We start from the raw sequence: 27,602 nt of genomic DNA on the forward strand, positions 1-27,602 counted from the left end.
CTGCATCACAGTTCTAATTGTAGGGCGCCTTGATGATTCAGAAGACTAAGGGGTCACATTTGGCCATTAAAATTTTAAATATATATTAGTATGTCCTGGCAGCAACAACGGAGCTCGCAGTCTCTATCTGCCGTTGGTACTGCTTCGCTGTTTGGCCCAACGGCTTAGATTTGCTTTTACGGCCCAAACCACTGCTTCGGATTATATGTCTGTACATTCCCCCGGTGCTTCGAATGATTGAGCAATTGTATTCCGCATACAATTTTTATGCGCACCTTCTTTTCCACTCTTAGCTATCAGTTTTAATGGCCACGATCTGCTAAGCAAGTTCCCGCATATAACCTGACATGGAAAATGCGCTCCTAAATGACAGCCTTGCTTTGATTCGGACGCGATCGCTCATGCTTGGCCCGGATCCAAGCCGGAAAAGGTTGAAAAACATCAGTGATTTTTATTTTTTTTTTAAAGCTCCTCCACTCTTCTTCGGAGTTCAGGCCGCTTGGCGATTTCGGTCCATCCTCCGATTGGGCGACCTAATCGTTCTATTTGACGCATCGATCTCCTTCTCCATCCTCACTCATCTGTTGGCGATTTTAATCCCCTGTTATTCCCTTTCATCGAGGTCTCAGAATCGATCACCAGAGGGTTCAGATACCTCTGATGGCTGGATTCGTCGAATCTCAATTGCCGTAGAAGATTTATATTTCTCAAAGTGAAATTGTGAGTGTTGATTGCGGTCGTAGCCAACTCGAGTTCGTTTCTTTTCTCAATCTGGAATCTTTTATTTCCTTATAATGTGGGACGTCATCTTGATCTATTTGTTTAACTGATGTTCCCTTTCTGCTTTTTTCGGCTCATTGTTTGGATAAACTAATGAATGCTTGGTGATTTGGTGGTGAAGCCTGAAGGGTACAAGGTCGATATTGATATTTTCGAGTATCGTGTCCTGGAGGAGAAGGTATGGCGCAGAGTAATTGGGAGGCTGATAAGATGTGAGTTTTTTGCATTTCTTCTTCTTCTTGTTGTTATATCTTCAGTTTGGGCTTCTTGTTTCGGGGATTCTTTGATTGTAGCTCTTTCCCCCTAATTTTTCCCGATTTGATCTCTTGTTAGGCTTGATGTTTATATTCATGATTATCTGTTGAAACGAAATTTGCAAGCTACTGCTAAAGCTTTCAAGGAAGAAGGGAAAGTGGCGACTGATCCTGTTGGTAAACAATTTTTTTTTTCTTTTTTTGCCTCTCCTTTTTCGCCTTTTCTATATATATATATAAGGTTTTTGTTTACTATCTTATGAAGACAAGGTTTTTCTGGTGTACTACTGGTCGACTGGACTTGTTATATTTGCCCACTCATGTATCTTGAGGATTTTTCTATCTTTCCTACTTGTAGTTTCAAACATTTTCTTGTAACATTTTAACATCGTATTGCTAGGATAGTAAAAGTTTTGTGCAACATTAAACCTGGGAATAAGTGCTCATTTAATATACAATGTACTATGAGAATTGGGCAATGTTTTATTGCCATATATGACAAGTTAGATCATTGTGTTAATTGATTTGAGTATCCATCACAATCCCCTACCTTGATTACTAACTTGTTGCTGTACAGTTGCAAGAATGCTGAGTAGAGCATATATGTTTGACAAATTATAAAGATGAATTAGACCATTTTTAATAATTTTACACTTTGTTTTCTTATAAAATTCTGATTTTCATGTTTCAAATAGCAAGGAGGTCCCCTTTTTGAGCACCTTGAAAGGTTTAGAAATCTATCATACTCTTTTGGGTTGTTTGATTACTTCCAGATAGGATTCTAGAAATGGCATTTGAACGAACAGTCTAGTTTCAAGCTTTCTCATGCAAATAACATGCAATATCAAGCTCGTTTTGCAATGGGATTTAAATCTACAAGTGCTATTACAATTTCAAGATGACCACAATTATATTTTTATGGGCAAAAATCATAGGAGCACCCCATTTTTTCGGAATCGTCTAAGTAGCACCCCACTTTGATTTTTTATAAAAAGACGCTTCATCCTTGTAAAATAACACTGATGCCCTCCGACGTTCTGCATGCGCACTGCCGCCTAGAAGCTACAATATCATAGCTGCTACATTTGCTACAACTGAGAGTGGTGAATTTAATATATCATAATTATTCAATTAATTGCTGAATCAATTGGACCATTTGAGTTTCTCTTTTAATGTTTTCCTTCTTTTAGTAGTGTTATAGAGACGTTTGATGTGGAAGATATATCCCAAATATGGAGTCTATTTCAAATTAGAGAAGGATATATCATAACTATTCAATTACTCACTAAATCACTTGGAACATATAGCATACACACAACAAAAGTTTATCACTACTTTGTTTTAGGGTTTAAAGGTTTAGACATTAGGGTTTTTGAGCAAGTAACTTATCCATGGAATTGCCACTCTTCTCCCAATTAAAAAAGCAATTCCTGATTCCTCTTGTGCATGGATTGCAGTTGTAGCAATTATTGGTTTGTAGTTGCTACACATTGTAGTTGTATCAACTATAGTTTTGTAGCTACTCTAACATTGTAGCAACTGCGGGTTTGTAGCTGCTACAACTGTTGTTGTAGTTGTAGCAGCTATGTGCTACAACGTGACAGGATTTAGGTTGGAAAAAGGTGGTATTGCTCGTGTCAGATGCATGCATGTGCTAAAGGGGTATCTGTGTCATTTTACAAGGATGGAACACCCTTTTGATAAAAAAATCAAAGTGGGGCATTACTTTGACGATTTAGACAATAAGGGGCGCTCCTATGATTTTTACCTTATTTTTATTTTACCTGCTAATATTTTTGCCAAAGTCACTCAATTATAATCTTAATTTGTAATCTTGACCTTGGAAACTTGGAAGCATTACCTTGAAGGGCAAACAAATGACGATGATGACAACAACAACAATAACCAAACCTTTTTCCACTAGGTGGGGTCGGCTGTATGAATCCTTTTACGCCATTGAGCTCTATCTCCTATTATATCATCATCTATATTTAAATAAATTTTATCTTATTTTATTGTTGCTAACCAAGTCTTTTTTGGTCTTCCTCTTCCTCGTTTGATATGCATGTTATCATAGTTTCACATCGCTAAATGGAGCATTTATTGGTCGTCTAAGTACATATCTGTGCCATCTTAAACGTGTCTCTCGGAGTTTTCCTCAATAGATGCAACTCCGTCATTCTCTCTAATGCTCTCATTTCTTATTTTGTCCATCCTCGTATGTCCACACGTCCACCCTAACATTCTCATCTCTGCAACTCTTATCTTCTGCTCATGTGTTCGAGTCATAGCTCAATATTTAGCTCCATATAACATAGCAGATCTAATTGCGATTTTATAGAACTTATCTTTAAGTTTAAGAGGTACTTTACGGTCACATAAAACACTCGACGCTCCCCTTCATTTCACCCATCCTGCTTGTATTCTATGTAAGACATCTCTCTCAATCCCTCCATCGTTTTGCAAAAATGATCCTAAATATTTAAATCTCTCGGTTCCGGGCAACTCGTCCTCTCCTATCTTAACAATTGTTTCATTACTTCTAATATTGCTAAACTTAAATTCCATATATTTTGTCTTTAATCTACTAAGCTTAAAACCTTTGCCGTTTAGTGTTTCCCTCCAAGATTCTAGTTTAGCATTTACTCCTTCACGTGTTTTATTTACCAAAATAATATCATCTGCAAACAACATGCACCACGGTATTGTGTCTTGAATGTGCGCAGTGAGTTCGTCCATAATTAGTGTAAAAAGATAAGGGCTTAGAGCTGATCCTTAATGTAACCTTATCTTTATTGGAAATGCTTCAGTTACTCTGCTTGAAGTTTTTACTCTGATTGTTACATCCTTATACATATCCTTAATTAGTTCAATATATGTTACGCTAACACGTCTCTTTTCTAAAATTCTCCATATAATTTCTCTTAGGACTCTATCATAAGCTTTTTGTAAGTCAATGAATACCATGTGTAGATCTTATTTTTGCTCTTGATATTTTTTAATTAATTGTCTAAGAAGATATACAGTTTCTATTGTCGACCTTCCAGGCATGAACCCAAATTGATTTTCTGTCACTGGTCTCCTTCCTTAATCTTTTTTCTATTACTTTTTTCCAAAGTTTCATAGTATGACTCATTAGTTTAATACCCCTATAGTTTGCACAATTTTGTACGTCTCCCTTGTTCTTATATAAGGGAACTAGAGTACTTATCCTCCATTGATCAGACATTTTTTTTGTTTTCAATATCATGTTAAATAATTTTGTAAGCCATTCAATACCTTGTTTCCCTAAGCACTTCCATATCTTTATCGGAATATCATCTGGTCCAATGACTTTTTCATTGTGCATCTCATTTAAAATTTGTTTTACTTTTGAAATTTGAATTCTACGATAAAAATTAAAATGTCTATGCTTATTTGAAATACTTAAATTACCTAAGTTAAGTTGGTAACCTAACCCTTCATTAAAAAGTTGATGAAAATACTTCTTCCATCGCTCTTTTATTTCTCCATCGTTTACTAATACCATTCATCTTTAATACATTTTATTTGACTAAGATCTCTTGTTTTCCTTTCTCTCACTTTAGCTATTCTATAAATGTCTCTTTCTCCTTCTTTTGTATCCAATTTTTGATATAATCGTTCAAAAGTTTCATTTTTTGCTTCACTCACTACTTTTTTAACTTCTTTCTTGCCTATTATATATTTTTTTAAATTTTCCTCGTTCTTACAAATATATAATTCCTTATAAGCTATTCGTTTTTTCTTCACTTTCTCTTGTACTTTCTCATTCCACCACCAAGATTCTTTACTTAGTGGTGTATGCTCCTTTGACTCACCGAGTACACTCTTAGCTACTATTTTCAACTTTGATACCATCTTATCCCATGTTGTATTAGAGTCATCGTAAATTTTACCTAATGCTTGTACTTATACCTTCTTCTTAAATATATTTTGCTTCCCATCCTTTAACTTCCACCACTTAATTCTAGGAATCGTATATATTTTCTTTCTATTGATACTATGACGTATATCCAACACTACTAACCTATGTTGGGTAGTTAAGCTTTCTCCAAGGATGACTTTGCAATCTTTACAAATCTTTTTATCATTCTTCCTAACCATAAGAAAGTCAATTTGCGATTTATTATTCTCACTTTTGAATGTGACTAAGTGTTCTTCTCTTTTCTTAAAAAATGTATTAGCTAATATTGATCATATGCTATCGTAAAATCTAATATAGTTTTTCCTTCCTCATTCCTCGTTCCAAATCCATAACTCCCATGTACCCTCTCATATTCCTCATTTTTCACTCCGACATGCCCATTTAGATCACCTCCTATTAAAATCATTTCATTTGGTGGAATATTTTGTAATATTTCATCTAAGTCCTCCCAAAATTTTGATTTGGTAGCTTCATCTAATCCTACCCGTGGTGCATATACGCTAATTATGTTCATAGTTTCTTTCGCCACTATTATCTTAAGGGCTATAATTCTATCTCTTTTTTTAACTATTTCTACAACTTCATCCTTTAACAAACTATCTACAATAATACTCACTCCATTTCTTGCTTTACTCTTTCCAATGTACCATAACTTAAAACCCGAGTTCTCTATCATCTTTGCCTTCTCGCCTGTCCATTTTGTCTCTTGTACATACAAAATACTAATTCTTCTCCCAATCATTATATCTACTACCTCCATTGATTTACTAGTGAGAGTTCCTATGTTTCATGCTCCAAATATTAGATTATTAGTTTTTCTATCATATTTGTTCTTATCCAACCTATGGTGTGAGAACTCTTGCCTATTTAACACTACATCCAAGTTCTCATGGAGATGTAGCGGCGGTCCTTGAGACGTTACAGTCGGACCCTGTAACGCAAACTCTTGCATATTTAGCACTACACCCGAGTTCTGGAGATGTAGCGGTCCTTGCCGAGACGTTACAGTTGGACCTTACAACGTATTCTTTCGGAAGAACAACCTAGCATTAACACAATAGTTTAATGGATCCATTCATTGAATATTTGCCATAGTTTTGACGTTGGCTGACAACCTAACGTAACCCTCCTCCTTTATTCGAGCTTGGGACCGGCCATGACCGGTCGTCATGGGCGGAGTTTACAAATGACAACAAAACATACTAAAATATGGCATGAAAATAATTATAAAAGGAGTTATTAATATTTTATTCTATAATTTAAATAATACAAAAATATAAAGTACCTAAAATTAATGTGTGTTATTTTTCATGTAAATGATATCTACACAATATCAGAATCTTTATAAACAGATCTGGAAGTTGCAATTCTCAAATCATATCTGCATATCTCTACAATCTTTGAGATGTAACATTAGCCATGCATCTATTGAGGATTCATTCTTGTTCCTAACAGTCATGAACCTTGGCTTTACTTTCAGCAATTGATGCTCCTGGTGGTTTTTTGTTTGAGTGGTGGTCTGTGTTTTGGGATATCTTCATAGCAAGAACAAATGAAAAGCATTCTCAAGTTGCTGCAGCATACATAGAGGTACAACCCTTGGATAAGAATCTACGATGAGCTAAAGCATAGTCTAGTCCAAGATAATTAAATTCTTTAAGGAAGCTTCTTTTTACTTACAGACACAACGGGCAAAAGCAAAGGAAGAACATCAAAGGCAATTACAGATGCAGCAGTTGCAACTGATACAGCAACAAGCTCAACTGCAACAAAGAGGCGTTAACCATCCTCCTCTCAATGGGACAATAAGCTCTACAAACACAAATGGCATTTCAGGGCCTCCAACTGCTAGCTTATTGGCTGCTAAATTGTATGAAGAGAGAATGAAGCAGCCACAATCCATGGATAGTGAAATATCCCCCCAACTTCTTGATGCTAATAGAGTTGCGCTAATCAAATCTGCAAACAACCATCCCGGGTACCTTTTTAAATTTTATTTAGAGAAAAAAATTTAGAACTGGCCTTCAACTAGGATTTCTTTAGTAACATATTTCTTCTTTCTAATCTGGTGGTGCAGGCAATTTATCCAAAATAACCCTGTTAGTGGACCTGCAGCAACCCAGCATGTTCAAGGACAGAATCAACAAACATCTGTATGTTTTTCACCAGCATGATTTATTCTTTGATATTTCATTCTCTTGTATATCTTCTATCTTCTTATTTTAATCATTCCAGGACATTAAAGGCATCATGGGCGTGGCACAAAGATCTTTGAATATGGATCCCTCTTCATTGTATGGCCATGGTATAATGCAAGCAAAATCTGGGCTAAGTGGTGCTGGTTAGTGACTTCTCTACAATTTAATGAAAAGATATTTTTAAACGTTGCTTTTAAGAATAGTAAAATGTATATCGATGGACAAAAACTTGACAATATTTTAATTACTGGCACTAACGATTTCGTAAAAGTTTGCTAGAGAATCTTTTGTGAAATTTGATCATTGTGCACTGCACACTGCTAGCTTGCTGAGTATCAGACACCCAGAACTTACCAAGGAAAATTGAAATTTTAGGTATAAGTCTCGCTTTAGAACTAATTGGAGTTGATACTAGTGGAACCAGTTAATACTCACTACTTCACCAGTGTTTATTCATTTCCTTTTGTGTTACCAAGTGGTATAGGTTACACTACATGTGGGTTTTATGTGCCCTAACAAGTCAAGGCTGCTTAGTTAATCTTGGTACCAACTAGATTCACAACTTTCACATTCATTTTAGCATAGGACACCCATTGGAGTTTACTTCTGTGGGAATGAGAGGGTGAGAAATGTAAAGAAATTATAAACCAGAAAGGGAATGATGAAAACCCAATTTACAAGAAAATAATTAGCAATGCAAATTATAAGAAAATTTCTACTTCAATGCACACCAAATCAGGAGGTTCATTGAAGGATTGCAAGAGGAAGTAGAGATGCCTCTTTTTTTTTTTTTTTTTTCAATTTGTTTTGCACCTTTCCTTTTTCCAATTTTTGGTGGTTGATATTGAACCAAGGTTTGAATCTCATTTCCGAGCTAGGGTTTGGTTTCCTGACCGGAATGAGATCTGTTGCCCGTGCTGAGTGCTGGTACTAGTGTTGAAGGTAGAGGAGGATAATGAGGAGGGAAATGTTGTGTACCTTCTCGTGTGCCACGAAGAAGTTGTGAGGCCTTAGTGTCATTAGGAACACTCACGAGGCTCTCTAGAAGGTTACAAAGCGTCACTGTTATCGGAAGACAGAGAACAAGGTGGAAGTGAATGTCACCTACCTTGCCGTGCATTGTGAAGTCCCTCAAAGCCTTGTGGTCGTTGTTGGAGGACGTCGGGAAGGAGTTGCAAAGCCTTGGCGAAGCCTCAAGAAGGTTCATAAAACCTTGATGCCATTGAAGGAGGACCTTGCATACTTGTGCTTTGGGAAGGTGTCACGAACCCTTATATGCTGCAGTTTTGTCGATTAGAGCTGCAACTTCTATGCCGTAATATCATGTTTAGGTGGAATGAAATGTTTAGCCAATGCCAACACAACACAGAATGATTCTTCAAACCATGGTTGAAATAGATTGTGCAGTGCTCTCTAGTTGATTACAACATCTAAGCTAAATGCTTGCAAACAAAATTATGGGATGTGAGAGAGAAAAAAAAGAAACTTCAAAAGACAATTTTTCGGTGGAAGACCCAATCTTATAAACTAGTTCTACCTGAAGAAACCCTAAATCCTTGTCCCTCGGAGTCAATGCACAATACATCCTCATATGAATGTTTGCATATTTTTGGTCAGGGAGAAAATTAAAAGAGATTTTTTCTCTTAACTCAAGAATGCTTCCATTATTAAGATATTAATAGTCTTTTCCTGATCAAAGCATTCAGTCATATAAAAAAGCTATTCTCGTGTGTCTCGAATATCTCCCTCCATATCATCATACCTTATTTGTTTGTTCCATAAAATTGCAAACAACTTCATGGTTGTTTTCTTTTAGATATTTGCACGTTTTCCTTTTTTAATAATCTAGTGAAGCAATGTGTAAATAAAAGAAATGTTCTTTAACAATTTTTCAGTTGAGAAGTGTCCTTGGAATTTGTACACTGATTTATTTAGTCAGCCTTAACCTCAGTTCTTCATTGATCTAAAGGGACTTTCTTTGGTTCTCTTCTCTCAACACCTTGTATAGGCTTGGAAGTTGCCCCGATTCCATTGTGCTTCATGTAAATGGGTTTGCATTGTATTTTGTGCTACCTTGGCAAATTGTCAAAATTTGTTTTTTACTGGCATTGTGATCTCAATGTGATAGCTAAAATTATTATTATTTTTTGTATTGAACATTCACTTACATTACTACATTTGAAACTTGTCATTGGAAATTATATTTCCTTTATGAAATGATTACAATTTAAGATTTGTTCAATGTTAGTTAATTTTAAGCCTTAGCAACAATAAACCTATATAAAAAAAAAGGATGGAGTTTCTAGGATGCTTAGTAAATTAGCAAGCAATTTCTAAGGCAATGAACTCTCCAATCGCCATTGGAAAAGTAGAAAAAAAAAAACTTGGAAAGAAGCTATCTTAGCCAATTTGGTTAATACCATGACTTGTTAATTGTCTGATAATAAGATCTCACTTATGAGGTGTTACCTTTGGCTCCTCTTTATTAATATGAAAAGTAAAGAAAGATGCTAGCTACCTCAGTTGGTAAGGGTCACAGTGTTGCACCCATCTGAGAGACGAATCAAAGAGGAAAATAAGGTCACAGAAAGATTGTTTCAGTGATACTTTTCCTTTGTTTTGTCTGGGGACGAAGAAGAGTGAAGGAAAAGACTGGTGAATTCTTTTTCCAGCTTTCCTTTATATTCTTCTGTTCGGCCCAATTTGGATGGAAACAGAGCCTTTAGAAAACAGGCCTTTGTAGGAAACCAGGCCTTAAGGAATAGTAGCTTTTATGAAAAGCACATGCATTATTAAATACAGAATATATGGATTGACTTAGAGTGAACCTTATGAGTATATCAGGTTGACACATGTTCACCCTTTTCAATCTTTTATTCTTTTTAGCGCTTTTAGTATTTACAATTCTTCTTTTACATTTCTGGGATACTGCATAAATTTAAATATTTTGTCATGTGGTTTGACTAGTTTATTCATTTGTACGACTAGTAACCCATTGACTTGGAGCTTGGCTGAGTTGTCGTGTCATTCAGGTTTGATGCTAAGGTTGCAACTTGGCTAAAGATACTAGACTTGATTTGTTCCTTATCCATATGAGATGGTTTATTTATTGGTTTATAGATACCAAGATATTTCACCCAAATTTATTATTTGATGGTCATCCGTAGAATGCCCCCTTTCATATGTTAGTTATCATGCACTTTAAAAGCTCTATTTACTTTATTACAATCCCAACTAGTCAACATACATTTAGGACACTAACTCATCTATGGGTTCCAACAAGTTCTGAGATTGCCAAAATTGTTCCAACCAGTATTTAGATAATGTCTGTAAACAATAATATTAGTACATTTTGGTTGGGCTGGTTAAGAATTGAGATATCTTCTGCTCTATAAGTGTGGTATTGAATTGCATGTTTCAGGGACGATGCCTCACTTCCAATAAATACTGACTGCATGGATCCATTTCACAGTCAGTATATACTCAGCATCAGATGAGCCAATTGATATTATAGCATCTCCAATAAGATTTGTATCTGGGGATTGTTTCATATGTATCAGAGTACTAGCTAATGTTCTTACTCTGTATTCGTAGCTGAAGAGTTGGTATTAGTAACGATGCAGAAATTTATATGTTGACCAAAATTGTTAAGGTGTTGGATTTTGAAAAGAAGGATGGTACCCTATTTTTACATCAATTGACTAAACTTTCAACTGCTAGCAGATAGGGTCTAGTCTAGTTGCTATTATCAATCTATTTAGGACAATTCTTCATTTAGTTATTGTATTTTAGAGGTTGGTTCAATAATATAACTATAATTGTCTCTTCAATAGTAAAAAATGCTAGGTTAATAGGGAGTTCATTGAAAAGGAGATACTTACAAGGAGAAGTCTTTACTAGTTTTAAAATGAATTTCATTCACAAACTTCCAGTGTACATCTTGTCCTACTTGCACTTACTTTGTTCCTTTTGCAGGAATGACTCAAGGTGTTAGTGGTCTTCCTCTTAAAGGCTGGCCTTTGGCAGTATGTTAATTCTTCTTTTGGGAATAGTCTTTTGTTTGTTTGTTTTCTCAAACTGTGTTCTAATTAACAGGGAATTGACCAATTACGTCAAAACTTCGGCCCTCAAGTAAACAAGCCCTTTCTATCAAATCAAAGCCAATTTCAGCTTTTATCGCCCAACCAGCAACAGCAGTTTTTGGCACAGGCTCAAGCACAAAGCAATATTGACCTGTCTAACTGTGGCATAGATCCTCGCAGGCTTCGAGCATTGCCAAGGAGTGTACTCAGTGGAAAAGATGGTCAAATGAATGGAAATGATGCATCAATTGGTTCTCCTAGCCAGTCAAGTTCGCCAAAGGTCACACAAGATCAAGCTTTCTTGAAGGTCATCTCTCTAATGATAACTTACTTTACTGAGTCATTGTCAAAACATTAAAGATGGAAGAGATATTTCAACACCAATTTAGATACACCAGACACATTTCTTTGTGCATTTCTCAATTCATACTAAATGTGCATCATTTTCGTTCCTATATTGTTTCATGGAGGAGCTAATCACCTTTTTTTTGCATAAAGGTGCTTCTTTGCAGGACATAATTGAAAATGAATAACCTAGAAATAATTATTAAATCAAATGCAACAAGAATTGCATATTTTCATGCATGTTTTTGGAAATTTCTAGTTTTTGCATCAGAGCATACCAGAAATTCTTCATTTCACAAGATGCATGAGAAGCTATACTGATTCAGAATTAGAAGCATGACTTTGGTTTGTCCTGGCAAGGAAAACTTTTAATCGTCTCATTTTAGTTCCCAAGTTTGATGATTTATTTCGAAGTCCTGAAACCTTTATGATGCAAATTAACGAGGTAGTTTTTAACAAGGAAGTTTGCATTCTAATTTATATTATTAATTTAGGAAAAAACTTCTGTAGAGGATTGGGTAGGGTTTGAAGTGCTGAGCCGTATTAGTCGACACAAGCAAAATTTATCATTCCACTAATTGATGGACACACGAAACACTCGATGGCGACAGAAGCTAGAGAGGGAAATGGACACTAGGGAAATGGACACTAGTGCAAAAGTAAGAGGGAAAAAGAAATACTAAAGAAGAGGAGGAGAGGAAGAAGAAGAGTAGGAGAGGAATAAAAATAGGAGAGGAAGAAGTTAGGGTTTTACTAGAGAGAGAGGGCACAATCATGTCGATAGTTGTAGGTAGTGCATGTGAGACTATTAGGCAGTGGGTAGTCGTGGGTGGTTGCAATTGGCGGGTGGCTAAAGAACGTGAGTGTAAGGATTATATAGGGAAACGGGAAGGGAGAAAGAAAGAAATAAAAAAAGGACAATTCGGTACGTAAAGCTTCGCCAATACGAGGTCATGGGGAAGGGTTTATTGTACGCAATCTTACCTGCATTGCAAGAGGTTGTTTTCACCACTCGAACATGTGACCACTAGATCATACAACAACAACTTTACCATTGCGCCAAGCTCCCCTTCAAAGAAAGAAATATATAAGTTAATTAAATAATTTCAAATCTTATAAAAATACAACTATACTAATTAAATACAGTTGAAGTTAAATCAGTCTATCCTATATATAAATTTGGCTTAATTTTAAACAAAAATAAATTCAAATTGAGTTCGGTTTGAATCCACTTGATCTTAATCACCATATCTACTTGATAAGGTTTATTTAAACCTAAACCAATTTTCATAAAGTATAAAATTTAAAATATAAATTTCATTTAGCTTAATTATTGTTTAAGAAATTTAAAAGAATAATTTTAAATACAGAAATATAAATAGGACAAAAATTTAAATAGCTTAATTATTCAATCATTGCTACTTTTTTTGTGAGTTGCCAAAATTTCTTGTGACACAAACTTATTTATAGTTTTATCTTATTTTCCCTAGCTTAGTTTTCTGAATTTATCAGTCTCAAGGTATGAGCATGTACTTGGACAACCAATAAATGCTCCAGTTAGACGATGTGAAACTATAACAAACATACATATCAAACGAGGAAGAGAAAAATCAAAAAAGACTTGGTTAGTAATAAAATAAGATAAAATTTATTTAAGTATAGGTGATAATATAGTAGGAGATATAGCTCAATGACGTAAAAGGATCCATATAGCCGACCCCGCCTGGTGGGATAAGGCTTGGTTGTTGTTGTATTATTATGTAAAAACCTCAAAACCTCTAGAAAGAATAGTTATGAATAAAAACATGTCAGTATTTCTGAAGAACATTAAAAAGGAAATAGAACAAATAGTAATTTGAGCTCTCTCATGAAACAAAAAACTACCTAAATGTAAAATTATACATAGGCAGAAATTGCAAAAATAGAAAATTATAATGTAAGTTCCTAAAATTATTGCATTTATTACAAAAGAAAGAAATCAAAGCAAAAGTATACATATTTTTGAGGATCAAATTAGGATATGTTTTGTTCATTTATTTTCCTGTTGATGTGTGGGTAGACCATAATAATTGTAAGTTCTAATACTCAATTGATTCTCAAGCTCAAAGACTTATCCTATGTTGCATGGATACGGATACGGGTATCGTATTAGATACGACACGGATACGGCAATACGAAAAATTTTAAAAATATAAGACATGATACGGCTAGGATACGACGATTATTAAAATATATATATATATATATATATATATATATATATATATATATATAAAGGGCAGTCTGGTGCACAAAGCTCCCGCTATGCGGGGTTCCGGGGAAGGATCCATTGTACGCAGCCTTACCCTACTTTTTGCAAGAGCCTGTTTTCAAGATTCAAACTCGTGATCTTTTGGTCACAAAACAACAATTTTACTGTTGCGCCAAGGCTCCCCTCCCCTTCTAATATATATATATTAAAAATTAAAAATCCTAGAATAGAAAACCATGTTCATATTACATCAACCATAATATCCATTACAAACAAAAAGTAAACATAACAAAATGCAGCACACCAAATACATCTTAAATAAACAAGTAAAAAAAAAATCAAACATCCATATCGGTCTCATCACCAACACCACCTTCATTAGTAAATAAGACTAACTCCAATTCAGGTTTATCAAGAGACAAATTGGCAATTTCAAAGATAACAGCACCCTCCATGTCTATGGAATCAAATCCATCTACTTTAACATTCCACATCTTACTTTCTCCTTCATTATAATGTGGACTCCTCCTAGATAAAAGACGAAGATTATAGTGAACATATACCAAATCTTCCGCTCTTTGTGGTGCTATCTTGTTCCTCTTCAATGAGTGTATGAAATTGTAGGTGCTCTAATTTCTCTCACAAGAAGAAGAAGAAGAAGATGGGTGCCCAAGTAGCTTTAAAGCTAAACTTTGAAGAGTTGGTGTAGAAACACTATGGATAACCCACCACTTAGTTGGAGACATCAAACCTCGATCACGCATTGAATCATTATCAGAAAAATCATCAATGACAGTTGAAAAAAAGGTAAACTCCTCATTAACACTTCTTCGTTCGGATGAATTATAGTAATATCTTTCAATGCACTTTTTCCTTTCCCTTGAAACTTCGATGTCCCTATGAGGAGGAAGACGATTGGAAGATTCTTGGAGCCACTCATGGTTATAATACCTACATAAAAAGATTGATAGTTTAACATCATTCATGAACTAATATTTCTAATTTGCTAAAACTTAGAAAGTTAAAAATTTTTAGAGCTTTACCTTGGATTCAAAGAATGCGCCAAACAATGCAGAGGTGTATTGCTTTTATTCCATCGCTCAACTAGAATATTATGAACAACCTCGTAAAACTTTGAATCTCCACTATGAGGCCCCTTTGAGATAGCAACTCTCATTTTTTCTATCATTTCATCCCACCACTCATAGACTAAATGAAGACAAGGTTGATCAGTGTCTGCTTTCCTTAGCATTTCATAAATTGGACTTGTGAAAGCAAGTATGTAATCAATTTTTCCCAAAATTGATCATTCAATATCTTGTACTTCATTACTCTGGCCTTCACTACATCATCCTCCTTGTACAAATCTCATCTTTCACTAATCACCTTGTTTTCAAAATATTTCTTGATTTGTCTGAACCTTTTAAGTATAATGATTGTGGAAGTAAATCGAGTATCTGCAAGTGATAGCATCTTCAAGTTTGAGTTATCGTTGAATATCAATAATCTCATATTGTGATTCATGATAAAATTCAAGCATCATTTGCTACCTCTGCTATCCACTTGCACTTATCAAAGGCTTCTTTGTTTTGTAGAGAGTCAGTCGGTGCACAAATATTCTCCAAAGCAAGATTCAATGTGTGCACAACGCAAGGAGTTCAAAATATGTGTGGGTACTTTGCCTCAACGAGTAACCCAACAGCTTTGCAAACAGGAGCACTATCGGTGACCAGTTGGACAACATTCTGATGTCCCACTTCATTTATGGCATTAATGAGCAACTTAGAGATGAAAGCTTTATCCTTGTACTCACCTTCACAATTTATCACTTTCAAAAACATAGGACCACTTTCACACACGATCATGATATTAATTAGCGGTCTTCTTTGCACATCCGACCACCCATCACTACAAATACTAACTCCCTTTTGTTTCCAAGCAGCTTTTGTTGGCTCCCAAAACTTTCCAATATGAGCTTTTTCTTTTTGAAGAAGTGAAGTTCTCAATAAATTGTATCCAGGTGGAAGATAACCTGGAATTATTCGTTGAGTAGCCAAACTGGCATGAACATAATGAGGATTCCTAGCAATATTGAAAGATAATCTCTGTAAAACAACCTTGCAATTTCAGAGTGGAGCTCATCAAGTTAAAAGTTTTTTCAAGCGGGCCAAGTGGTCCTTTTCTCTTCTTTGTTGGATCATCATTTTGCAAAATACCACTAGAACAAAATGAGGATTTTGAAGTCATATTTGATAATGCAGATGACGAAGGCAACGGAACTTCTTTATGTTTAGAATTCTTCTTTCTTAATTCCACATAATCAATAAGTTGTTGCATACGTTTCATTTGATCCATTGTAACAGCCGTACAACCTGCAATTCCATCACCTTTTTGTTTTAACAGGTGTGCTTTCACCCTTGAATATGATCCTTTGCACACTTTACTACATATATTGCATGACCAAGTGACATTTCCTCCTTCAACTGCTTTTTCCACCTTGGTTACAAATTTCCACAAAGGAAAATAATCATCAACATCCTCCTGTGCACTCTCATTTTGAAAACTTTCCATGGCAAGTAGGCTGAAAATAACAATTAAGAAGTAGTTGGGGGGTGGGGGGGCTATTGTTAAACTTATCAGAAACTTACCAAAAGAAAAAACAAATTTGTGATCTTAGAAGAAAAAATAAAAAAGTAAACTCACCAGAAAGAGGGCAGCGATGGGAAGCGACGCTGGGTTTCTGCTGAGCAGCGCCAGGCTTCTACGAGCAATGGCGGGCTGCTACTGAGCAGTGGCGGGCTTCTGCGAGCGGGTTGCTGCTGAGCAATGGCAGGCCGAGGCAGGTGACGGAGAGAGGCGGAGAGCGTTGGCAGCAGAGAGCTGAGGCAAGCAGCAGAGAGCGACAGCGGCGCAGGCGACAGTCGTGATGAAGAAAGGTTGCGTCGCGATGGAGAAAGAGAATTGGGAGCAGGGAGAGTAATTTAGTTTTTTTTTTTCATTTGAATAAGTAGTCCTCATAATTTTATTATTTTTCAATTTTACCTTCAAAATTTTTAATTTTTTTTGCAATTGAGCCCAAACGTGTCCCATCCGTGTCCTAGCCATATTTGACTGGTCAAAGTTGTAAATAGTCAACGGCACGGGTTTTGCCGTGCTCGACAAGCGTATTTGCATGTCTGTGTCTGTGTCGTGTCCGATACTTTCAAAAAAATATTTTTGGAAGTGTCCGTGCTACACTGGACTTGTCATTAGAAACCTTAGGTCAAAATATGATGACTATTTAATTGAATAATATGAAGTGAGCATACTTAAGAAACAAAATGAAGCATCATAATAGAATGCAGCAATTGGTTTTTCAATGAGTACCCATTTGAAAACCAAACTAAGTTAAAATGTACAAATAAATGACTAATAGAATTTTCAAAAGAAAGTTCTATCAAAACATGATATCAAAGGGAGCAAGCTTGAAATTTTTACTAAAGCCTAAATCACACTCTTAATCCTCTCCTAATTGTGAAATCTTTCTATATATCAATATCACTATTGATTCTACAGCATTTGGGATTTTTTCCATCGTTAATTTAATTAAGGACATACTCAAAGAAGACATATATACCTTCTCCTGCTTCAACAAAAGCTCAAACTTAAATTTTCTCTGAAGCTACTTCACATAATCTTTTCTAACTAAACTAGGAAATCGGAGTCAGCTTTTAAGGCAAACAAAGCAAAGGAAAGGAGGAGATGATACGTACGTATACATGCATCAAGAAAACAACATCACATAGTCAAATCTTTTCCAGAAGTTGCATTACTTTCCCCAAGCTTACTATTCATGCTGATATCGAAAAGTTTTTAAAGATAATGATACAAGCCATGGTTTAGTTTTGGTAACTGCTCCAAACATGCACTAAATGATGACATGGTGCAATTTTTGCAATGATGAATGCAATGCATAATTATTTAGATGATGTGGAATTTTTTGAAAGTAGAAATTTTCTCCTGCTTGCGATGAGGGTTTGTTTTAATTCTTTGTGGATATATTAGGATCTACTTGCAATTTTATATTGACGACAACGACAACCAAGCCTTTATTTCATTAAATGGAGTCAGCAGTATGGATCCTCCTATGTCATTGAACTCGATCCACATTGAAGAGATGTTGCGGTCGAACCCTGTAACACGTTCTTTTTTTTTTTTTTGGAACAATCTAACATTAACACATTAGTTTGATGGATCCACACAAAACATTTTCCTATATTTTTTGGCTGCACAACCTCCTTTATTCAGGCTTGAGATCGTCATGGTGGAGTTTATTCACCATGAGCGGAGTTGCAATTTTACATTGACGAATGATTAAAATAGGTAGTGGAGACTACCATGGGTATTTGGATTGTTAATTTTTCCTCATCAATCTAATAGAATTAAACCCATTTCACTTAATAACACAATAAACATCTTATACTCTTAACATATATTTGATTTTGTTTTATTTTTTAATATCAATATCCTTTTTTTGTGGGAGTTTTAGTGCATGCAACTTTGCTATCATAAATGGATCAGTTTTTCTCACTCTATGCTCTTGGTGTTGGTATCATATGAATGCTAAACTAGCATATTCTGTTATAATTGTGTGTATGTTGAAGGCAACCCAGATGCAGCAGTCATCTAATCAACAGACACAAGAACTGGTGCAGCAACAACAGATGCAACAGGTACTTGGACAAAATGCATTTCTTCATTCATGTACATTTTTTCTATTGCAAATTTGCAATGGTAACTGATTTTTTTTAATTTAATTTTATTTTTTATCCCAGCACCATAATCTGCATTTACTCTCTTGTTGAACATTTGTAGATATTAATAAAATTAAACTGATCGTTTTGATATTTTCAATTAACTCCAAGAATACACGGAAGAGGAAAACTACTTCTTCCGGACCAGCAAACAGTACTGGCACAGGAAATACTGCAGCACCATCTGCTAACTCGCCTCCCTCAACTCCATCCATCCATACACCTGGTGATGGTGTTTCAATGGCTGGCAACCTGCAAAATGCAAACACTATGTCAAAAAGTTTGATGATGTATGGAACAGATAAATCAGGGAGGCTTGCTTCTTCAAGTCATCTGGTATATTCATATAAAAATTCTTTCAGTCTTATTGCCAGTGAAAATGGAAGACACACTTTGGCAAGATGTTAAGATCATGTGACTTAACCTGTAGGATGATCTAGAGCACTTTGGTGATGTTGGTTCATTGGATGATAATGTTGAATCTTTTCTGTCAAATGATGATGGTGATGGACAGGACATATTTGCTGCATTGAAGAGTACTGCTGAGAACAATGTGGAACCGTTAAATGGTACTGGTTTCATTCATCTTGTCCACTTAGATATCCAGTGAATAAACTATTAACATATTCTGTATCTCTGTCTTAGGTTTTAGTTTTAATGATGTTAGTTCTATGCAAGCTGGGAGCAACAAAGTAGTTTGCTGCAACTTCTCTACAGATGGGAAATTGCTTGCTAGTGCTGGACATGATAAAAAGGTAAAATATGATTTGTACTGCATATGATTTCGTTTGTATCAACTGAATGCTCAATATGATGTCAATGCTGCACACTAGTATCATATTAATTTCTGGCCTGCATAATTTCATGTGCTAGGCATGTTACAGTTAACTGATTTTTCTAGTGAGACCATTAAATTTAGTCACAGACCATTCAACTACTAGTGCAAATATCAGTTTCTTTCCTTTTCTTTTCTGATTCAGTGAGATTCTGTTAAGCATCATATTCTATATTTATGCAAATGCCCCAAGATATTTATTGGATTCAATAAAATATTTTATAGTTATCACCTGTCTTTTTGGAGGTTTCCAGAAGGTTCCTTAACTGTATCTCTGTTGTTTTTGTGATCTTCTGTGCACATCTTGGCACCATCTTTAGGTTTCTCATGAAAATTACATATTGAGATGCTCTTTTAAACTTTGCATTCCTAGTACTGTAGCCCGATTAAAAAGGAGCTGAAGATTGGCACTTGAGGTTTCCTTTTCTTCTCTAGTTCAAAATTGTTTAAAATGTTGCTCAGTTATGAAAGTAGGCGAGGAATGTAATTCCCTTGGGCTCCTGGGCAAGGTGAATTTGCTGGGCAATTAATGAAGGTTGCAGTATCTCGTCACTCTGAGATATTGTACCTTTTGTTCGTTGGGGGTAGTTATGGAGATATTTCTGGGCGATAAATGCTTCAGTTTTGCTGAAATACAAGTCTTTGTAACAATTAATGTGTTTAAGCATTGGCTGATAGGAAAAGGTGCCATCATGTATTATGCCGCATTTTGTAGGTCTGGGTTTTTGTCTATGGGCAATCCTCATTGCTTATTATCTTAGTTCAATCACCAGCGCAATGCACTGAATATTGAATAACCAAATTTACAATACATCTTTGATTCAAAATAAATTCATTAACATAAACCCATCATTTGTCCTTTATCAGCTAAGTAGGAGTATGATGCCCGTGAAGCAGGTTAATATCAATGTAGCTAATCTATTTGGTTTCAAGAGATTCAAAGTGTTGCATCCATGCAAGCTTGATATAAATTTTATCAATTTTGTGAAAGGTGCTTTCACAATTTGGTGTTAAGAAATCTGAATAAGGTGTTATTAGTAATATGGCATTTTGTAAAGTTCAATGGTGGGATATTGCCAGCTCCAGTAATTCAATATTACTACATTTTGTTTGAGCTAATGATAAATATATTACATATCTACAGTTAATTAGGATTTTTTATTTTATTTTTTTCAAGGAAACATTGAATGCTGATGAAACTTTCAGTGTTGCTAACAACTAGATGCTAGACATTGTACAAATGCACCAGTCATGAAGATTATGCAAAACGTCTTGTTCCAATTTGTTAATAAATTTTCTTTGAAGTGTTAATGAAGCATATACGAATGAATATATATGGCCACTCCAACTTGATATATATTTTATATGATGAGTAAAGTTCTTGGATAGGATATTGGCTTAAAAAAAATCCTGTCGTTGATACTATAGAAGGAAAATAAAACACAAAAAATGGAGTGCCTGCATCAGTATCTTGAAAAATACCCTATGGATTGTTCATGTTCTATTCTAGTTTCTTTTCTATTGAAGCTTGCAGTGTTAGTTTCTTTACTGGTTATCATGCAGCGTGTTTGTTGAGCATAATTAACATATTTAGCATCTGCTTATGTGACATACCTTTTCTATGAAATTTCTGATGATTTTCATCTTATCTGATAGGTTGTTGTCTGGAACATGGAATCACTGCAAACTGTAAGCAGTTCCCCAGAACATTCTCACATCATCACAGATGTCTGTTTTAGGCCAAATTCAACTCAGTTGGCAACTTCTTCTTTCGATAAAACTGTGCGGCTATGGAGTGCTTCAGAAGTATGCCCGTTTTATATTTGTCACCTTTATATTGTCAGTTGTTAGTTGCATATAAGAATTATCCTGAAGAGTTGGTATCTTTTTCTTTATCCATCTTCACCATTTAATTCTAAATGATTGGCCGAAGATTGTAGACTTATTACTGTAGACTTGGGAAGGAACACATACCAGTAAATGATAAACTAGCATCAAGTTTTGATAAGTTTCATAATTCCAGTAGTCATGGATTAAAATTTCATGTTGAGTTGGTCGAAACGGGTGAAATATTTCGTCCCACCGACTGGAACGATCAGGCACAGGCCCAGCGGTAGCCACAGAGGCATCACGCGAGCCCTACGGTCGCCGTAGAAGGCTCGCATGACTCGGTTGCATCAGAGGGGTTGTGCGACCCCAGCAGTTGGCAAGGAGTCGCACGACCCCAGCGGCCTCGTCGGAGGGGTCGCACGATGTAGTGCTTTTGCATCCTTTCTCCTTGCACTTTCTTTCTTAGAAAACTGACTTGCTCCTTTCTTGTGATAGATTATTTTCTTTTAGGATGTGGTGAAATCACCTGAAATCAAACTAATTATGTTGTCCGCTAATTACCAAAAGCATAACCATTTTCAACTACCACTCATACTCCCAAACATTTATATTCCCACTATACTACTTGTCAAGGGGTAACTTTCACCTTCAAAAAATTTCCCGGTGCACCAATCAAGTCCCGCACTTGACTTAACCTACCAACAAATGCACCATGAGGTACAAAGAATCCCAATGCAAAGGCACCACAAATGCCACAAGAAAGCCACAAGAAGCAACACCAACAATTATAGAAAAACTCCCAACCTTTATTATCCCAATAACAAAGGAATACAAGTAGAACAATACAGAATAACTTACAAATCGCTCATGATCCGCCCATACAAATCCCTTACGATTTTCTCACAATTCTTCACCCGATTCGCCTACAAATTCCCCCACAAATTTGCACACTTTTGCACTCTTTGCACACCTTGCACCCCTCCCTTGCCAATGACCCACCTTGCCTATTTATCATGCATAGGCGGCGGTTACAATGGAGGTTACATGGTGATTACACCAACCACTTGTGCCATGTGTACAAAACTAAATTTGCCAAAATCGTTTTGTCCACATGTCTTGGCTGCATTGGCACCATGCCAAGTGGCAACCTGCACACCTTGTGCTTTGCCCCATCATTATGTTGTATTCGCTCATGCCAAGTGTCAACATGCATCGTTTGTGCTTTGCCCCATGGCTCTACTGCATTGGTCCTCGTTTGTGGTTGACCATGATTTGGCTTATTTGGCACCACGGACAAGTCCGTCTATCCGCCCGTGTTCGCCCAATGGCTCGGCTTCTTTAGCACTACAGACAAGTCCATCTATCCGCCCAGTGTTCACCTAATGGCTCTGCTTCTTTGGCACCACGGACAAGTCCATTTGTCCTAGTGTTCGCCACAATCCAAGACTTTGCTTCTGCTTGACTTGCGGTTAGGCAGCCCTGCATGCTGTCACACCTTTGTTGCTGCTTGGCATGCCCCATATGCATGACTTGGGCTTGGGTAGCAACCCGCGCACTACCGTATCCGCTATTTTGGCATGTCTTGTGCACAAGCCACGCCTAGATCGTTGCCAAGTCTTTCTTCTCCAAGACTTGGGCTTGGACAGCCCCACGCTGCCGCTCCGTTGCTTGGCATGTCTTGCGCACATGCCAGGCTCGTTGGATTGCCAAGTCTTTGCCTTCTGCATGACTTGGGCTTAGGCAGCCCCACGCTATTGCTCCACTGGCTGCTTGGCATGTCTTGCGCACATGCCACGCTCGCTTGTTTGCTAAGTCTGCCTCTTGTAGACTTGGGTTTGGACAGCCCCGTGCTGTCGCTTCATTGCTTGACATGTCTTGTGCACATATCAGGCCTGCTGGTTTGCCAAGTCTTCCTCTTGCAAGACTTGGGCTTGGATAATGCCCCGCGCACTGCTGGTCCACTGTTTAGCATGTCACATGCCCTGCGTACATGCCCAATAGGTTGGATCAAAGGAGCAAAGAGCCAATCCTTGTGTCTAGCCAAGCCACCAAGTTAGGGGGCTAACACTACTCTTTTATAGTCTAGCCATTTCATTAGCCTTTCTTTTCCCTCCTACTGCCATTGAAGTGAACATAACATTAGCTCTGAGGTTTGTCTTTTGTGACACAGAACAAAAGTTTCTAACCTGAAATGAATTGCTATAAATGTTATGCAATCATCTTTTCCTAAAAAGAAACTCCCTGTTTAGCAATTACTTAGTTGATTTTTAGTCCTTTCCAATGGGAAATTTATCTTAAGATTACATTATTTTGAAATGCCCTACTGATTGTTCTTTGGTAGAAATGTTTACTTTCTCAATTTTAGATCTTTTATATGTTACTTTCTTAAGTAATTACTGGGAGTTAGAGCATAGTCATAACTGATATGGAGTGCTTTTGCATCCTTTCTCCTTGCACTTTCTTTCTTTGAAACTGACCTGCTCCTTTCTTGTGATAGATTATTTTCTTTTAGGGTGTAGTGAAATTTTCTTTTAGGGTGTAGTGAAATTTTCTTTTAGGGTGTAGTGAAATCACCTAAAATCAAACTAAAAATACTGTCCGCAAGTTACCATTAGACTACTCATGTCTGCAAGCATAACCATTATCAACTATCACTCATGTCCCTAGACATTTCTATTCCCTCAGTTTTTATAGTCTCACCATTTCATTAATTACTATCAAGCATGATGAAACAATTTATTTACATGCCACAACTTACACTCAACCAACAAGGTTTAGGTGAGTTAGACATCTTGTGTCATAATAGGTTATGTTTATGAATTGCAAACAAACAGGTAGTAGGTCGCGCTCGAATTTCACATGTTCATCTGTGATTACTGACATATAACCCGTTTCTCAATCAATATAACATTTATTTATAATACGTGCAAACTTATCATTATTAGTTAATCTTATATAGTAATCTAAATTTGGGTTAGTTATGCTATAATTTATATACTTTAATAAAAAGGTCTTCTCAACGCAACCCGTTTTAATAGATGAGGTTCATGTTCAGGATATAAATTAAATTGAGACATTTTTTTGATTTGCTGATTTTAATTATCATGTAAGAACATTTCTACAAAGAGTTAATTAAAATTTTATTATATTTTTTTCCTAATAGATATTTGTTACAAAATTAAAGGAAAGTGATATTTGGTAAAAGTGAAAATTGGTGATAGATTCGTTAAAGCCTCAATAGTTTGTGATTCATTTAGTAATAAACTCATAATTTGTTATAGTGACCACATGTAGCTACTCTTCTGCAAAGTGTCAGTGCATACACACTATGTCCTTGTCTAATCACACTAGCATAAATTTACAATCTTGATGTCATGTGAACCAACTGCGGAATCATAAAACTACACCTAGCTCATCAAGCTCTCTTATCAAAGCACACTGGTCTGATCTTATTTTCTTTGTAAAAACTATGAAATTGAACTAGAATAGATTTAAAATCTCAAGTTGTATCGAAGTTTTGAATTTTGACTGATTGGATGGTACCATGTCGGTGTTTTGATGTATACTGTCAGTGGCGTGGAGAATTGGAGGGGGGAGTTGGAAAGAAATGAAAAGGAAAAAGATAACACAACTTTATATCTAAGTTCAGCCTTCATGTCCCATTGGAATATAATATAATTTTAACATTGTATTGTTTAGACACAAGCTAAAACAATAGCAACTATAATTTCAAGTCATCATAATACATTTGTAGCATGTCAAGAGTGTCAAATGTTAATATGCCACAATAGTCATCGACATGATTGACACTACACAAGATAAATTACTTGTGTGGAATAGTATTGAGTCTCAACAATTTATTAGAATGATACATTCCGAGTGCCACCTGACATAGTACGAGAGTACAAACCATGGAACTAGAGTTGATACCCTTTTTATGAAGTCAACAAGTCAAGAACATTAGCACAAAACAATAATATTTTTTCTTTGTGAGACACTCAAGTCAAAAAAAAATGATAAATGACAATTTAATTGCAGTAAGAGTAAAATTTAGACTATATTTGTTATTTGTTATCATTGGTAGTTTTTTAAATATGTTTTTTCTTATTTTCTTATTGTTGGCATCATGAAGTAGCAATCATTTTTTAATGATTTTTCTTCATGTTTTTGAAAATAAGAATTTATTTATGCCAGCTTAATATGTCTTCGCTTTATATTATTTATGGTTAATTTTGTAGTTAGCTTGATGCTGATTTGTTCTCTTTTCAATTTGGCAGTCAATTCATTGTTTACGTTCTTTCACTGGGCACAGCTCGCAAATAACTTCACTTGATTTTCATCCAAAAGAGACGGATATCTTTTGTTCTTGTGATGACAATGGTGAGATCCGGTACTGGAATGCTAGCCAATATTCTTGCACACAGAGTTTCAAGGTTGATTTCTGTTTGCCTTTACATTTTGTTAGTTGAGAGTAATCAGCGATCCCAATTTTTAACTAACCTTGTTGATGAGATAGGGTGGTGGTACAGTACAGGTGAGATTTCAGCCCAGAAGTGGGCAATTTCTGGCTGCAGCTGCAGACAACATGATTTCTATTTTTGATGTTGAGACCCATACAAATATGCGGACGTTACAGGTTAACTCATGAACAACACTAACTTTTATTACTTATGTTTAGTTTTCTTTCATTGTTTAATTCCCTCTCTGAATCACTCTAGGGTCATAAAACAGCAATACAATCTATTTGCTGGGATCTAAATGGCAGCACACTTGCATCTGTTAGTCAGGATTTAGTTAAAATATGGTCAACACGCACCTGGGATTGTATAAGTGAGCTAAGCTCCAATGGTAACCAGTTCCATTCGTGCATCTTCCATCCAAGATACACACAAATCTTAGTTATTGGAGGTTATCAGGTAATTCTGTGTGTTTACAATATGTCGCTCTTTGATGTATTTTGTGTTGTAGAGATGAGGAAATCAAGCAATCACTTTGCTTTGTTTCAGTAGCTTGATTGCTGTCCATTTGTGTTTAGGATTAGTGTTCAAAGACAGCTACATGAATCTATCCCTTCATTGAATTTTGTACCATCAATTTCACGCAAATTCCTCTATCTTCTTCTAGTCATCACACATTCAACTCTAATGGGTTTAATTGTCCGACTATAAAATATATCAGTCATTTTAATGTACTTATCATCTTAATATATTTTATTATCTATTAGAGATGTAGAATTTGAAAAAAAATATACATATATCATATTGCTTCATAAGATAACTTCATGATAAAACCCTATGTCTAAAACTACTATGGGTGACTAAATCCACTGCACCAATAATTATATTAATCTAAAACCCATTAGCAGCAAAAAATACCTAATTGTTCTCGAACAATCTTATTCTGAATTTTAACATATCGAATGATTATCTTGGCAATTTCATCACCTTTATTTGATTTTTTTACACTTTTTATTTAGAGACATGACTCTTTGACTGTTGTATTTGCTGCAAGTAGATTTTATAAGATTAGAACAAGTGTAGTTCCTTCATGGTCTCTTCAAAGAATGATATCTTTCTGAATATTCCCAGTCTTGGGACATGATTCAACCAGTTGACTTGATGGCGTTACTAGGATTACTATCAAAATCAGAAGGGACCTAATGGATTGCATTTCTTGCTCATGTATATGTACCAATTTTATGCAGTCATTGGAGCTATGGAATAGGATTGAGAACCAAACCATGACGGTCCAGGCACATGAAGGTGTTATTGCAGCTCTGGCGCAGTCAAGCTTCACTGGGATGATTGCCTCTGCTAGCCATGACAAATCTGTTAAACTATGGAAATAGAATTGAGCCCTACCTTTCATGGCATTCGAGGCTCTAGGGATGAAGACAAAGGTGAGCATGGTTCCAGGCACTTTTCCGCGGTTCGATTTGTAATTTTACAACATTAAAATGGAATTCCACCAACCTGTCGGTCAAGTATTCTCTCTAAGTGATCTACATTAGTGACAGCCTTGATTTTAATCTTCTCATTGCCTTCATACAATAGTCATAGATCTATATTGACTGACAGGATGATTCAGATGAACTTGCATGATGACAAAATGGTATGGATAAACGTGTGCTCTTGTTAAAAGTTTAATTATGCATTTGGCAATCGGTCAGTGTTCTTCACATTATTTCGTAGACGGTGAGAAAATTATTTGTGGACATTTCAAGTGTATTGTGGATTGTATAGGTTTCCCTTTGCCTTATAAAATTGATAATCTAAGACGATTTCAAAC

At 35.9% G+C, this 27,602-nt stretch overlaps 1 protein-coding gene across 5 annotated transcripts; it reads left to right on the top strand.

Annotated features, from left to right (window-relative positions):
• Positions 1-457: 457 nt before the first annotated feature.
• LOC121970289 (transcriptional corepressor LEUNIG_HOMOLOG-like) lies at positions 458-27,602 on the top strand. 5 transcript variants are annotated; one of them, XR_006108894.1, is made up of 19 exons: positions 458-720; positions 902-992; positions 1,114-1,211; positions 6,461-6,570; positions 6,663-6,958; positions 7,058-7,133; positions 7,216-7,321; positions 11,154-11,203; positions 11,274-11,567; positions 18,500-18,568; positions 18,761-18,985; positions 19,080-19,218; positions 19,295-19,404; positions 21,141-21,290; positions 25,592-25,747; positions 25,831-25,950; positions 26,033-26,230; positions 27,019-27,213; positions 27,392-27,602. XR_006108894.1 is itself a non-coding variant. In XM_042520907.1 (18 exons), exons 2-18 carry the CDS (start codon positions 961-963, stop codon positions 27,160-27,162), a joined length of 2,373 nt encoding a protein of 790 aa, XP_042376841.1. In that variant the 5' UTR covers positions 458-752; positions 902-960; the 3' UTR covers positions 27,163-27,602. The 5 variants fall into 5 exon arrangements, 4 of the variants coding, with proteins under 4 accessions (XP_042376841.1, XP_042376832.1, XP_042376849.1 ...); XM_042520907.1 differs by having other exon boundaries at positions 458-752; positions 27,019-27,602; XM_042520898.1 differs by having other exon boundaries at positions 27,019-27,602.

Source organism: Zingiber officinale, chromosome 1B (genome assembly GCF_018446385.1).
Source record: "Zingiber officinale cultivar Zhangliang chromosome 1B, Zo_v1.1, whole genome shotgun sequence".
Taxonomy (NCBI): domain Eukaryota; kingdom Viridiplantae; phylum Streptophyta; class Magnoliopsida; order Zingiberales; family Zingiberaceae; genus Zingiber; species Zingiber officinale.

What these genes read in the sequence shown, in the direction of transcription:
- LOC121970289 (XM_042520907.1), top strand. Translation starts at nt 961, where the DNA reads ATGGCGCAGAGTAATTGGGAGGCTGATAAGAT. An exon ending in TTAAAGGCTGGCCTTTGGCA is followed by an intron (nt 11,204 to 11,273) that starts GTATGTTAATTC and finishes TCTAATTAACAG; the next exon opens with GGAATTGACCAATTACGTCA. An exon ending in GGCTATGGAGTGCTTCAGAA is followed by an intron (nt 21,291 to 25,591) that starts GTATGCCCGTTT and finishes TCAATTTGGCAG; the next exon opens with TCAATTCATTGTTTACGTTC.